Below are 14,438 nucleotides of genomic sequence, written 5' to 3' on the forward strand. Positions count from 1 at the left end.
TTGCCATTTTTCTCTGAGCACTTTAGGAACTTATAGTACGTGATGGCTTAAAATTTGAGAGAGAATTTCTACACCTGTTATCAATTTATTACTAGTAGGACTCTTCAGTTTAAAAGGGCCTGAAAGTTACAGATGAGCTGTGTGGTAAATGACACACAAAGACCTATGAGTGCTGACGGTAACCTACGAGGGTAAGAAGACTTACTTCCTGAAAATAAAAGCATGGAAACACTGAGGTCACACTGTTACACTGGTCACTGTTTGAATGTGCAGTTCATTTTTTAATGCCACAGTTGGGGCATCTGGATTAACAGAATGATTTACATGAAAGGACTGAATACAAAATGAATCTCATTTCAACGTGAAGCTGGACTGCCAGCAGAGGGCAGCCTGCTTCCATTCATGAGTTCAAATGCCTTTGGGAAAGAAGAGGAACAGAAAGTCTTAAGTTTTTACATGTGCTTAATCATTCCATCTCTTTTTCAGTTTCACAAGGACAGGTGTGTACCAATGAAGTTTGCATAACTTTTATGCATCACTGCTCCTCACAGTTTTAAATTCTTATGTCACAGAGAGTCTGAACTGTTTTCATGCACTCAGACTAAAAACTGCATCAAGATGAAGTTGGCAATAACTCTGCTTGTCATGTTGGGTTTCCTGATTCAGGGTGAGAGAGTTTTTAAACATATTTTGTTATATTGTCAAATTGTCATTCGGTGATCACTGAACTTTCCATTTGCCTGAAACCTATCTTCAATTCAATTATGCCAGATTAAGGTTTGTGTTTCATTTCTCATTTCAGAGTCTTCTGCCAACAAATTTCTGACTCAGACTGACAAATTCAAGTCTGTTAGTGTTGGAGGGACTGTGACCATCAGCGCCACAGGGAGTTCTGATATTGATGCTGATCTCAGTTGGTATCTTCAGAAACCTGGACAAGCTCCCAAACTTCTTATATACACTACATCAACTCGCTTCTCAGGGACTCCGTCTCGATTCAGTGGCAGTAGATCTGGTTCTCACTACACTCTGACCATCAGTGGTGTTCAGGCTGAAGATGCTGCAGATTACTACTGTCTGGGTGATCATGGTGGTGGAGTGTTCACACAGTGATTTGTCGTCGTACAAAAACCTCCCTCAGTTTGACTGAAGTGAATGCGGCCTGCTGCAGGTGCAGAGGGTTGGTGAGGAGACTGTGATGAGGATAACTGGTCCAGTGAACACAACACAAGAGTCATCAAGCAGAACCACAATGAACCTAAATAAAACTGAAACCAACTCACACACACTCCTCCATAAACAGTTCGTTCAGTATCTTCGTGAGTAAACTCATTCTTGTTGGACTATAACCTCTGAAATCAAAGGTTAGTTATCTTAAACTGTGGCTCTTCTGATACACAAAACAACCCCACAAGAAGATATAGATATTTATATATGTACTATGTCGAGTAAAAAATGGAATTGTATGTTAAGTTAGTATATTGGGTTAATTTAAATAACTTAATATATACTATGTTTTAAAAGTGTCCATCATTTAGATGTAAAAGTAATAAAATGGAGACATTTCCTGTATGATCAGGTACTGAGACACTGAGACACTGAGTCATTCTAATCCACATTTTTTTAATGAATTGTTTCTCCGTAAGTGAAATTGATACAATTTGATACAAAAAGTAATGATCATAAAGAAGAATATGCTGAGGATCAGTATTAGAAAACATCAAGCACGCTAAAGCACTGAGTTTTCACAGTTTTAGAAATATCTGAGCGGAGGAGATCTGTAGCTTCATCAATATCTCTGTCAAAGAAGCAGCATCATTATCAACAGAGCAGAGAAATCATTTCCATACAGAGGAGGCTTTGCATCGTCAGCTGATCCTCCAGTGAGCTGAGAAGGTTTATAGTCCTGTGAGTTCAACACTGCAGGACTCACATCTGTCAGCCAGCACAGCAGAAACCACAACCACCATGACTCTGATCACCATCCTCATCTGGACGCTGGCCTGCTGCTGTTTTACAGGTTACTTCACTCAGCAACATCTCAAACACGATGTGCTGCCTTTTCTCTCGTTTATTTCTGCTGATAAATGAATGACATGTTTTTGTCTGCAAGATGCAGCGCTCAGGTGACTGTGACTCAGCCTCCAGTAGTGACATCTACTCCAGGATCCACTGTCACCCTCACCTGTAAAACTAACCCAGCTGTTTACAGATGGTCTGATGGTAATGAGGGTATGCACTGGTATCAACAAAAGTCTGGACAGCCTCCAAAGCTCCTGATATCTTATGTGAAAAAGCTGCAGTCAGGAACACCAGCTCGGTTTAGTGGCAGTGGAAGCAGCACTGACTTCACTTTGACCATCAGTGGAGTCCAGACTGAAGATGCAGCAGTTTATTACTGTCAGAGTTACCACAGTGGTTATGTGTTCACACAGTGATTTGTCGTCGTACAAAAACCTCCCTCAGTCAGACTGCAGAGACTCTGAGCTGTGACAGCAGGAACCGACCTACATTATCTTGCTTTTGCCATGACTTGCACGTTCACTATACATTTTCCTACTGTAACTTGTGTTCATTCTGTTTATATCTTAATGTATTCATATCTAGCCAAGATCCACTATACTACCATACATATGCACATTCCTCTGACTTTTACTGTTTTTTGCACTTCTGGTTAGATGTGAAATCACATTTTTTTTTTTACGCTTAATGTATCAGCAGATATTTTAAGATAATTCAAATATTGAATACTCTCCATGAAAAGACCAACCCCACCAGTTATTCAACACACTCACATCTAGTTGCTGAGCTCATGGCATTATTCTTTAAGATGTTGTCTTAAAGAACATTTTACAAGAGGGTTGTTCTCTGATTTCAGGGAAACTCATTCTTCATTTCCTCCAACTATTTCAGTTTAGAAGCACAAAAACGCTGAAGGTGCTGAAAGTGAAGCACACTCATTTAGTGGATGTCTCAGATGCTGTACGCCAAAAGAAGAAAAATATCTAATCATCATTTCTTCAGATAAATCAAAAACAAAGTATCTTATACTTGTCAACCTGTCATCATGTTGCAATGAATGGAAACATTAGGTTACTGGTTACCTCCAGGACCTAAACCTGGGGAGAGTTTTTCTACTATCCTCAGTCTATCACCAGTAAGAGGAGAACAAAACGAATGTGAATACAAAGTAAAAAACAAGTTAAAAAAATCAATTAAATCTTGTGGCACTTCATTCGGAGTCCAGTGTTGATGTGATTCACCAGCAGGGGGAACTATTCATTTGTTAATGAGCTCAAAGTCATTTGAGACAAGACAAAAGTAAAATAGGAACGTTCACTATGAAGGGAAACAACAAAAAGCAACATGAACTCACAAGTTTCTTAGTGTATGGACAAGATAAACTGTCACTTCTTCTCACCTCTGCTTTTCCTGTTTCACAAGAACAGGTGTGCGTTTGCCTTCTTGAATATATTTGCATAACTTTTATGCATCACTGCTCCTCACAGTTTTAAGTTCATATGTCACAGAGAATCTGAACTGTTTTCATGCACTCAGACTGAAAACTGCATCAAGATGAAGTTGGCAATAACTCTGTTTGTCATGTTGGGTTTTCTAATTCAGGGTGAGAGAATTTTTTAAAATAATGTAACACTGTTAAATCTTGTCATTCGGTGGAAAGATCACTGAACTTGCCTTTTGCCTGAAATCTCTCTTCAATTAATGTCTTATATATTAATACAAATTGTTGGTTCTCAAGGTTTGTGTTTCATTTCTCATTTCAGAGTCTTCTGCCAACAATTTTCTGACTCAGACTGACAAATCCAAGTTTGTTAGTGTTGGAGGGACTGTGACCATCAGCGCCACAGGGAGTTCAAACATTGGTGCTGATCTCAGTTGGTATCTTCAGAAACCTGGACAAGCTCCCAAACTTCTTATATACAGGGTATCAAGTATAAACTCAGGGACTCCGTCTCGATTCAGTGGCAGTAGCTCTGGTTCTCACTACACTCTGACCATCAGTGGTGTTCAGGCTGAAGATGCTGCAGATTACTACTGTCTGGGCTACCATGGTGGTGGAGTGTTCACACAGTGATTTGTCGTCGTACAAAAACCTCCCTCAGTTTGACTGCAGAGACTCTCAGCTGTTACAGCAGGAACCGACTGCAGCTGCTGAAGAAGAAGAGACTCTGACTCAGACCACTGAACACAGAGCTGACAGTAACCTCACCAAGCACAGACTACAGATTCATACACACTAATTAAATCTTAAAAATCTAATGACAACATCATGATCCGTTAATATCTAATGTCAACTAAAGAGACAAATGTTACCTGCTCACATATTTGAGTTATGAAACCAAAAACCTATTTTCTTCATTGTGATAAAAGCATGTGTTCTTGAGTTTTTCATATTGTTAATATTGTAAAGTTCATTATAAATGAAAAAGTGATGTTTTACATATATTCATGCATATATTTAATATGTAGATGATCTATCCACAAACTTTTCTTTTCAAAATCATTTCATTTCTCATTTGTCTTCATAAGATAAAAGACCAAACACTTCATAAAGTCATTTATCAGAGCAAGCTTTATTAGCAGAAACATCAGTGATCAACATGACAGTTATGAAGCACACTCACATCCAGCTGCTGAGCTACACACATTACTCTCTAAGTTGCTGTTGTCCAACACTTTACAGCAGTGTTGTTCTCTGTCACACAGTTTCCTCTACAAACATTAAAGCTCATATTGATGAGAGCGACAGGTGTGTTCCTCCTGCTCCCCCCACACAGAGCTCCTGTCCTGGGCTCCAGCCAGCCCCTCTAGCCCTTACACTGGCTCCTGTGGAGGGACTGGGTCTGCCTGTGGTCCTGATGGAGGACCTTGCAGGAGTACAGCTCTCCTGCCATCCAGCGCTCCTGGCTCAGGCTCAGGGTGCTGCTGCTGCTGTAGCGTCCGCTCTTCTCCTCCTCTGAGCTGGCCAGCACCCCTTCTGTCACCTCTCTGCCGTCCACCTCCCAGCTCACCACGGCTCCCTCAGGAGAGTAGCCGGTCAGCAGGCAGGCCAGCGTGGCCGAGCCCCCGGAGAGCTGCACAGAGGAGGGGGGAAGCAGAGAGACTGAGGGCCTGACCGCGGTGCCGGCTAGAGGGGGGAGCAGAGACACATGAGGAACAGATTAACTTCCACTGCAGGACAGACGGCTGAACACCAGACACTTGTGATACATGACAGAGGTTAAAACTGCTGTGGATTAGCTGTGTGCACGATACTGTGATCAGACAGAGGAGAGGAGGAGAGAGAGGGGAGGAAATGAGGGTTCAACTAATAAAACAAGTTGGTAAAACTTGTCAGGATTTTGACATTTAAAGTGATGAATGTTCTATTGTGGCAATAATTATAAATCACTAAGAATTCAACAAACATTTCCTACATCACTGAGGTGTAATTGCAATTGGCATTTTTAGTAATCGTTGAATGAAATGTTACATCATATCTGCCTTATAATACATGACAGTAAATCATTTTCGTGTGGAAAAAAAAAAGGTTAAGTCTGTCGCCGGTTGAAGACTTTATCATCTGTCTGTTTCACTTCCTTTTCACCTCTTTAAACTAACGAACTGTGAAGGCAAACTACAGCTCTACTGGATGTTCATATAAACTCACTTATTCATTTTAAAACATATTAAATTTCATTTTAACAACCGTTTGAATCTTAAAAATACAAAAACAAGAATCCTGATGTTAGTTTTGAGCATTAAAATGATCCTCTGACAAATTCTACAACCACATTTGTTGAAGAAAACCTCATTTGAAAATAGAATATAACAAAATTCAAGTTATTTGGCAGATATTTATAATGATGACATTATCTACTATGAACATGAATCTCTGCACAATGTTAATGCCAAAATGCGATATCAACCAAGCTCGATAAATAATAAAATATATCCACACCATTTAAAATACCCACAATAATGTCTTGTTTTCCGACATTATTTTGCTAAATTTACTGTAATGTTTCATGTTGTAGGAATTATAAACCTCTGGTACTTACAGTTAATGATGAGTTTGGTTCCTCCACCAAAAGTCCACCACAGTGATACAAACTCATTGAGTGGCCGTACAAAAACCTCCTGCACTGTGAACAAGCATCTATCCACTGAAAATTCACATTTTATTCTCTCAAAAGTGGATTTTTATAACTTTATCTAATGTACAAAATGTTTTAAAGCATGTAAATTCCATTTTTGTCTTGAATTTTTGTCATTTTTATCACTACTGAGAAAGTTTTTCAAGTAACCCAATTACAAACAGATAACAAATTTAGATTTTCAATAATAAGTTCATCATATTAATAATGATAATAATTTTACATTAGTCTACATTATTTTAGAACAACTGTAAACATAAAGTTTACAATTAATCATAGATTTAAAAATGGTTTCACATCGTATCTGTGAAACCAGTAAAAAAAACTTCAAATACCAACCAGTCCCACAACACTATATACAGTAAATCCTCATCTGTATTTCTAAAATATTTCCTCTATTCCATTAAGATCCTAGATGGTGTAAATCCAGCAGTATATTTTGTGCCCTCGTTGCCTTCAGTGTGCTGAGAGCAGAGAAATCATTTCCATACAGAGGAGGCTTTGCATCGTCAGCTGATCCTCCAGTGAGCTGAGAAGGTTTATAGTCCTGTGAGTTCAACACTGCAGGACTCACATCTGTCAGCCAGCACAGCAGAAACCACAACCACCATGACTCTCATCACCATCCTCATCTGGACGCTGGCCTGCTGCTGTTTTACAGGTTACTTCACTCAGCAAACACGATGTGCTGCCTTTTCTCTCGTTTATTTCTGCTGATAAATGAATGACATGTTTTTGTCTGCAGGATGCAGCGCTCAGGTGACTGTGACTCAGCCTCCAGTAGTGACATTTACTCCAGGATCCACTGTCACCCTCACCTGTAAAACTAACCCAGCTGTTTACAGATGGTCTGATGGTGATGAGGGTATGCACTGGTATCAACAAAAGTCTGGACAGCCTCCAAAGCGCCTGATATATTATGTGAAAAAGCTTCAGTCAGGAACACCAGCTCGGTTTAGTGGCAGTGGAAGCAGCACTGACTTCACTTTGACCATCAGTGGAGTCCAGACTGAAGATGCAGCAGTTTATTACTGTAAGAGTTACCACAGTGGTGGAGTGTTCACACAGTGATTTGTCGTCGTACAAAAACCTCCCTCAGTCAGACTGCAGAGACTCTGAGCTGTGACAGCAGGAACCGACCTACATTATCTTGCTTTTGCCATGACTTGCACGTTCACTATACATTTTCCTACTGTAACTTGTGTTCATTCTGTTTATATCTTAATGTATTCATATCTACCCAAGATCCACTATACTACCATACACATGCACATTCCTCTGACTTTTACTGCTTTTTGCACTTCTGGTTAGATGTGAAATCACATTTTTTTTTCTACGCTTAATGTATCAGCAGATATTTTAAGATAATTCAAATATTGAATACTCTCCATGAAAAGACCAACCCCACCAGTTATTCAACACACTCACATCTAGTTGCTGAGCTCATGGCATTATTCTTTAAGATGTTGTCTTAAAGAACATTTTACAAGAGGGTTGTTCTCTGATTTCAGGGAAACTCATTCTTCATTTCCTCCAACTATTTCAGTTTAGAAGCACAAAAACGCTGAAGGTGCTGAAAGTGAAGCACACTCATTTAGTGGATGTCTCAGATGCTGTACGCCAAAAGAAGAAAAATATCTAATCATCATTTCTTCAGATAAATCAAAAACAAAGTATCTTATACTTGTCAACCTGTCATCATGTTGCAATGAATGGAAACATTAGGTTACTGGTTACCTCCAGGACCTAAACCTGGGGAGAGTTTTTCTACTATCCTCAGTCTATCACCAGTAAGAGGAGAACAAAACGAATGTGAATACAAAGTAAAAAACAAGTTAAAAAAATCAATTAAATCTTGTGGCACTTCATTCGGAGTCCAGTGTTGATGTGATTCACCAGCAGGGGGAACTATTCATTTGTTAATGAGCTCAAAGTCATTTGAGACAAGACAAAAGTAAAATAGGAACGTTCACTATGAAGGGAAACAACATAAAGCAACATGAACTCACAAGTTTCTTAGTGTATGGACAAGATAAACTGTCACTTCTTCTCACCTCTGCTTTTCCTGTTTCACAAGAACAGGTGTGCGTTTGCCTTCTTGAATATATTTGCATAACTTTTATGCATCACTGCTCCTCACAGTTTTAAGTTCTTATGTCACAGAGAATCTGAACTGTTTTCATGCACTCAGACTGAAAACTGCATCAAGATGAAGTTGGCAATAACTCTGTTTGTCATGTTGGGTTTTCTAATTCAGGGTGAGAGAGTTTTTTTAAATAATTTAACACTGTTAAATTGTCAAATTGTCATTCGGTGGAAAGATCACTGAACTTGCCTTTTGCCTGAAATCTCTCTTCAATTAATGTCTTATCTATTAATACAAATTGTTGGTTCTCAATGTTTGTGTTTCATTTCTCATTTCAGAGTCTTCTGCCAACAAATTTCTGACTCAGACTGACAAATCCAAGTCTGTTAGTGTTGGAGGGACTGTGACCATCAGCGCCACAGGGAGTTCTGATATTGGTGCTGATCTCAGTTGGTATCTTCAGAAACCTGGACAAGCTCCCAAACTTCTTATATACAAGGCATCAAGTATAAACTCAGGGACTCCGTCTCGATTCAGTGGCAGTAGATCTGGTTCTCGCTACACTCTGACCATCAGTGGTGTTCAGGCTGAAGATGCTGCAGATTACTACTGTCTGGGCTACCATACTGGTGAAGTGTTCACACGGTGATTTGTCGTCGTACAAAAACCTCCTTCAGTTTGACTGAAGTGAATGTGGCCTGCTGCAGGTGCAGAGGGTTGGTGGGGAGACTGTGATGAGGATAACTGGTCCAGTGAGCACAACACAAGAGTCATCAAGCAGAACCACAATGAACCTAAATAAAACTGAAACCAACTCACACACACTCCTCCATAAACAGCTTTAGACTCATATTCCATTGATCCGTCATCTAAAACGCTTATTCTTCAGGGTCCCGTGGGGGAATGCAATTTAGAGTGAACAATTAACCAATCCCCACACAAGCACAGGGAGAACATACAAACTCCACACAGAAAGAAAACTCAAACCTGGAACTGTCTTGCTGTATTCTGTGTATTAAATATATAAATATGTAAACCACATATAATATAATATAATAGATGGAGCAGTTTATCATTCTAAGAGTCTCCATGAAATAAAGAGCAGTGCAGACACTGAGCTAAAAACTAAAATGTTTCCTCTATTCCATTAAGATCCTAGATGGTGTAAATCCAGCAGTATATTTTGTGCCCTCGTTGCCTTCAGTGTGCTGAGAGCAGAGAAATCATTTCCATACAGAGGAGGCTTTGCATCGTCAGCTGATCCTCCAGTGAGCTGAGAAGGTTTATAGTCCTGTGAGTTCAACACTGCAGGACTCACATCTGTCAGCCAGCACAGCAGAAACCACAACCACCATGACTCTCATCACCATCCTCATCTGGACGCTGGCCTGCTGCTGTTTTACAGGTTACTTCACTCAGCAACATCTCAAACACGATGTGCTGCCTTTTCTCTCGTTTATTTCTGCTGATAAATGAATGATTTGTTTTTGTCTGCAGGATGCAGCGCTCAGGTGACTGTGACTCAGCCTCCAGTAGTGACATCTACTCCAGGATCCACTGTCACCCTCACCTGTAAAACTAACCCAGCTGTTTACAGATGGTCTGATGGTAATGAGGGTATGCACTGGTATCAACAGAAATCTGGACAGCCTCCAAAGCGCCTGATATTTTCTGTGAAAAAGCTGCAGTCAGGAACACCAGCTCGGTTTAGTGGCAGTGGAAGCAGCACTGACTTCACTTTGACCATCAGTGGAGTCCAGACTGAAGATGCAGCAGTTTATTACTGTCAGAGTTACCACAGTGGTAATGTGTTCACACAGTGATTTGTCGTCGTACAAAAACCTCCCTCAGTCAGACTGCAGAGACTCTCAGCTGTTACAGCAGGAACCGACTGCAGCTGCTGAAGAAGAAGAGACTCTGACTCAGACCACTGAACACAGAGCTGACAGTAACCTCACCAAGCACAGACTGAAACATATCTCATCTTTCAAATTGAATCAAGCACAACATGCTGGATATTCCTTTGGTTTTAGCATCTGCAAAGACTCATTAGGCCTGGGGTGGATTTCCAGCTAATCCAAGGTAGTTTCTTTTTTTGTTTTGTTTTTAATTGTTTATTTAAGATACTTTTCTCAGCTCATAAAGGAACACTACATACTTCTCAGAAACCTTTAAATTCAAATTCTATAATGCTGCATTTAATGGAAGAACTCCAGTGGCATAGGCCTGCAAGTACTAGCGCACATGTACTTGGTTGCTTTCCAGTTTTGATCCCTCCAAAGAAAAGCTGATGTGTGGCCAACTAACACTGAGATGTTTCCGCGTTCTTTGAGGAAGTTGATCTTTGGCCATCGCGGAAGGAAAGTTGTTTTCGTTTACAGCACGTCTCTTCCAGCTCTGTATTATCTGTAGGTCACATGTACGGGCTTCACTGTTTAGTTATGACTGCGCCGTCCACTCGTCAGGTTGCGTCCATTATTGCGCGTTAGGTCCTGGCAGCTCTTAAAGTGTGAAAATGAGCGATCAGAGAAGAAAAGGTGTCAAAGCAATACTTCAGTTGATGTCTCAACTTCTTTGGGTACGTAAGACTTTGTCGGTGCTGCTGTATTTCCACGATTTTCTGTTGTTTTTTGTATTCTGCCACTAATTATCTTTATTATGTTACTATTTCAGCCCGTTCTTGATATTTACTTCTGTTTAAGATGATATAAGAACAGAGCAAGTAGACATCGCTTCTGTTTTGTGTGTAGGCTACAGTATATTATGTGATTTACATTACAGGTATATGATTCAGTTTCATGTGTCACACATCAAGTGACACAAGAGTGAATGTGCACACGTGTTCCGTAGAAACAGGAAGTAGAAGTGGCCTACAATATGAACACCACACAGAGCAGGGCACACACACACACACACACACACACACACACACACACACACACACACACACACACACACCTGAGGATGGATTTATATAATATATTCAACACACACGTGAACTGCACTGTATTTTAGTGGGCTTTATTGTCTTCCTCATGCTACTCTGCTCTGTTCTGACTGTGTGAATGTTTGGATAAAGTTAAATAACATTTAAAAAAAAAGAAATAACATGCAGTTCATTCATTTTCAGATGAAGATTTCTGTAAGCACAAGTCAGCTGCACAGTCATGAGTGTGGTTTTGATCTTCTCGTCTAACTACCAGCAAGAAAACACATAAATCCATTTCCCAAATTGGAAAACGATTACATTATTCCTTAAGAAAGACAGATGGAATATCAAAGGGGGATTATGAGTGGTCCTGAGAGAACAATGGACTCACGCTGTCTGTTGTGTAATTAATCATGAAGAAATATTTTTACTTACCAGGTGGTAGGGTTGGTGGTGGGCCTGAGTGGAGTTTACCTGCTGATGAAGTACAGGCAGAGCAGCTTATTTTTTTCTCAGAGCTACATCACCCTGCCGGCTGTCCTCGCTCTGGCCAGCGCTGCGTCCCTCGTGGCCAGCGGGTGTCTCGGCTCCTGGCTCAGCCTCAGGGATTCCACCTTCCTGCAGGGACTGGTGAGGATGTCTATGTGTGAATGTGGGTATCATGTACACGCGCATTAGTGTTTGGATTATACATAACAAAGTGTTTTCTTCTCCAGTTTGTTTATCTGCTAGTTGTGGTCTTTTGTCTGGCAAGTACAGCTTCGGCGTTGGCTTATTTTCACTCCACAAAGGTACTCCAGCTACACAAATATTCATTTGCGCAGTTGTGTTGCTTTCAGCATACTCCACATTATTCTGCAAGAACAATTTTGCATTCATGTTCTTTGTATCCATTTCCTTTTTGTCAAGTTGGATTCAGAAATAGCTCCCTTAAGTGGAGTGTTTCAGAAATACACAGGCAGCAGCCAGGACCCACACTCTCGAGCTGTGGATGTTACACAGGAGGAGGTGTGTGTTCACTCATAACTCACATGAAGTGGTTCATATAGGCATCGTAAGGCAACGTAAAAAAATATGCAGCATTTTAACAGTAAATATCCAAACAAGCAGCACATACCTAAACAGAATTCCACTAAAGCCTAAACCAAACTCCCGCCTGTAATCCCTCTCATGTTAACTTAATTTAAATGAGATTTGATTTACAGTGACCGATAGTTATAGTATATCTTATCTTGTGATTTAGTTGCAGTGTTGTGGCGTCCATGACTACAGGGACTGGTGCGATACGTCCTGGTTTAATCTTACAGGAGGCCTCTGGGTTCCTCACAGCTGCTGTAACTCTACTTTCCCAGCCTGCAATGGCACCGTTGACCAGCCGTGGCAGCTTTACACGCAGGTGGACGTATGCACCCAGATACATTCAACACTCATAAACATAAAGCAAGCTCCAGCGTCTGACTGGATCCCTGTGTGTCTCTGTCTCTCAGGGCTGCCAGGTGAAGCTGAAGATGGCCTTACAGTTTGTGCTGAGTTTTATCATCTGGGGATCCCTGCTGGTTTTTCTGCTGGAGGTGCGAAAGACTTCACAACAGTTCATGCAAAATACACCATGACTGAGAGATGAAACACAGATACTGAGGATCTTTTGCTATTATTAGATTGGTGTTTCCTTAAAGCTCCAGTAATTGATTTTTTTAAACTTTACTTTGGCCAAACTATTAGCAAACAGTGATCTATTCATTCATCCGGCATATACAGCATAAACATAACATTTATGACCACTCAGTGAATTTACATCCAACATTCAATCTCTTAGAGCTCTGTTTTCCAAAAACCAACACTTACATGAATAAAGTCTGAAAAATTTTGCTGAACATTTTGGCTCCCTTCGAATTACATTCAACTTTGTGAACACCGGAGACACAAAATCCCTTTATGGCCTGCTGGTGGTCAGAATCATCACATTATACAGTGCCTTTCATCACTAGCCAACAGTGTGTACACATTTTGATTAATTGCACGCTGCATTGCTGTGTTTTTATCTAAATACCCCAATAAAGAAATTCACCTGTTAAGTGTCAGAAATTGATTATTAAGCATTTTTGATTTGACAGTTAACCCCTTCTTCTTTCTTTCCTCTTACCATGCAGTTTGCTTTGTTTCTGACGGTGGCACAGCTGATGAGGGACCAGCCATTTGTGGAATATCAAGCACTGGCGCAAACTAAAGACACTGTGACACATGGGACAACACTGCGCTCTGCACAGAAATTGTAATACTACGTAATATGTCATATCATATCATGTACATGTTGATCAAAGCTTTACTTCTATTGTTGTTACAATGATTGCTCCTTATCTGCAGAACTCTCACTTGCCCCACTACCGCTGATTAATACCGCTTTACTGTAGTACACTACAAGTATGTGACATAAAAGTGGTGAAATGTGCTTCATGAGATTCATCGGTATTTTTGACACCAAAAATATGATGATGGTTTACAGAAGCCTGTTTATTGCCTTAAATATATTGCTGCACCATTAAGTCTAATGATACTGCTGAGTGGTAATAAAAGTCAAACACTTCTTAATGATCTCCTGCTTAGTGAATATAATAATGATATGTAAAATTACATTAGCTTATCCTTGATGTTATTGTTGTGTACCAGCACTTTTTAAATTCTATCTATGTTGTATGTGTCAGATATTGTCATGCATACAGAATTGATAAACAGAACAATAAACTAAACTAAACCTCATTTGCTTGCACTGTCTCTGTTGGTTATATATATATATATATATATATATATATTCTGCACTCACTGCATTGTCACCAACATTAGAGCGTCTCTGCGAGCACTATAATGTACTACATGCTGTATGTGCTGGTTGCATATCACACCGTTACTTGAACCATAACATCTTCCCCTATTTGGTGTTGAGATAAGCTTCACATTGCAGTCTTTGTTTTTTCTACATAATAGACACCTCAACAACATAATTAAAGTACTTCCAAAATATTTCATTTAGTCTAATGACATTCAAAATGAGTCAAAGTATTGAAATGGTAACTCTTCCCTTTGCTTGCACATTTGATGAGAGTGAAAAATACAGAAACTGCAATAATATGTTATATTATAATTAATTATTATTATATAAATGTCATATATCATTGTCATAACATCAAACAAGCAAATATCTGATATTTCATGTGTTGTATCGGCTCTGCATGACCAAATCTTTTGTTTGCCAAGTGTTATACAAGAA

The 14,438-nt window shown here is 39.9% G+C and overlaps 1 protein-coding gene, 1 long non-coding RNA gene and 1 gene segment (V, D, J or C); 2 read left to right on the forward strand and 1 right to left on the reverse strand.

Annotated features, from left to right (window-relative positions):
- Nucleotides 1-4,576: 4,576 nt before the first annotated feature.
- LOC139211505 (uncharacterized) lies at nt 4,577-6,441 on the reverse strand. The gene is made up of 2 exons (XR_011585285.1): nt 6,063-6,441; nt 4,577-5,149 (listed from the first exon to the last, which is right to left on the reverse strand). It is a non-coding gene; the product is annotated as an uncharacterized lncRNA (long non-coding RNA).
- A 3,132-nt stretch (nt 6,442-9,573) lies between these two features.
- Nucleotides 9,574-14,438, forward strand: part of LOC139211503 (Ig kappa chain V-III region MOPC 63-like) — a 29,725-nt gene continuing 24,860 nt past the window's right edge. Inside the window, 2 exon segments of the V gene segment in view lie at nt 9,574-9,649; nt 9,742-10,054. Coding sequence covers nt 9,598-9,649; nt 9,742-10,054 — 365 coding nt within the window.
- On the forward strand, nt 10,658-13,930 carry tspan37 (tetraspanin 37). Its single transcript, XM_070841699.1, has 7 exons — nt 10,658-10,822; nt 11,612-11,803; nt 11,890-11,964; nt 12,083-12,181; nt 12,417-12,569; nt 12,661-12,744; nt 13,324-13,930. The coding sequence occupies exons 1-7, from the start codon at nt 10,760-10,762 to the stop codon at nt 13,447-13,449; spliced, it is 792 nt and encodes a 263-aa protein (XP_070697800.1). The 5' UTR covers nt 10,658-10,759; the 3' UTR covers nt 13,450-13,930.

This window comes from Pempheris klunzingeri, chromosome 13 (assembly GCF_042242105.1).
Source record: "Pempheris klunzingeri isolate RE-2024b chromosome 13, fPemKlu1.hap1, whole genome shotgun sequence".
Classification (NCBI taxonomy): domain Eukaryota; kingdom Metazoa; phylum Chordata; class Actinopteri; order Acropomatiformes; family Pempheridae; genus Pempheris; species Pempheris klunzingeri.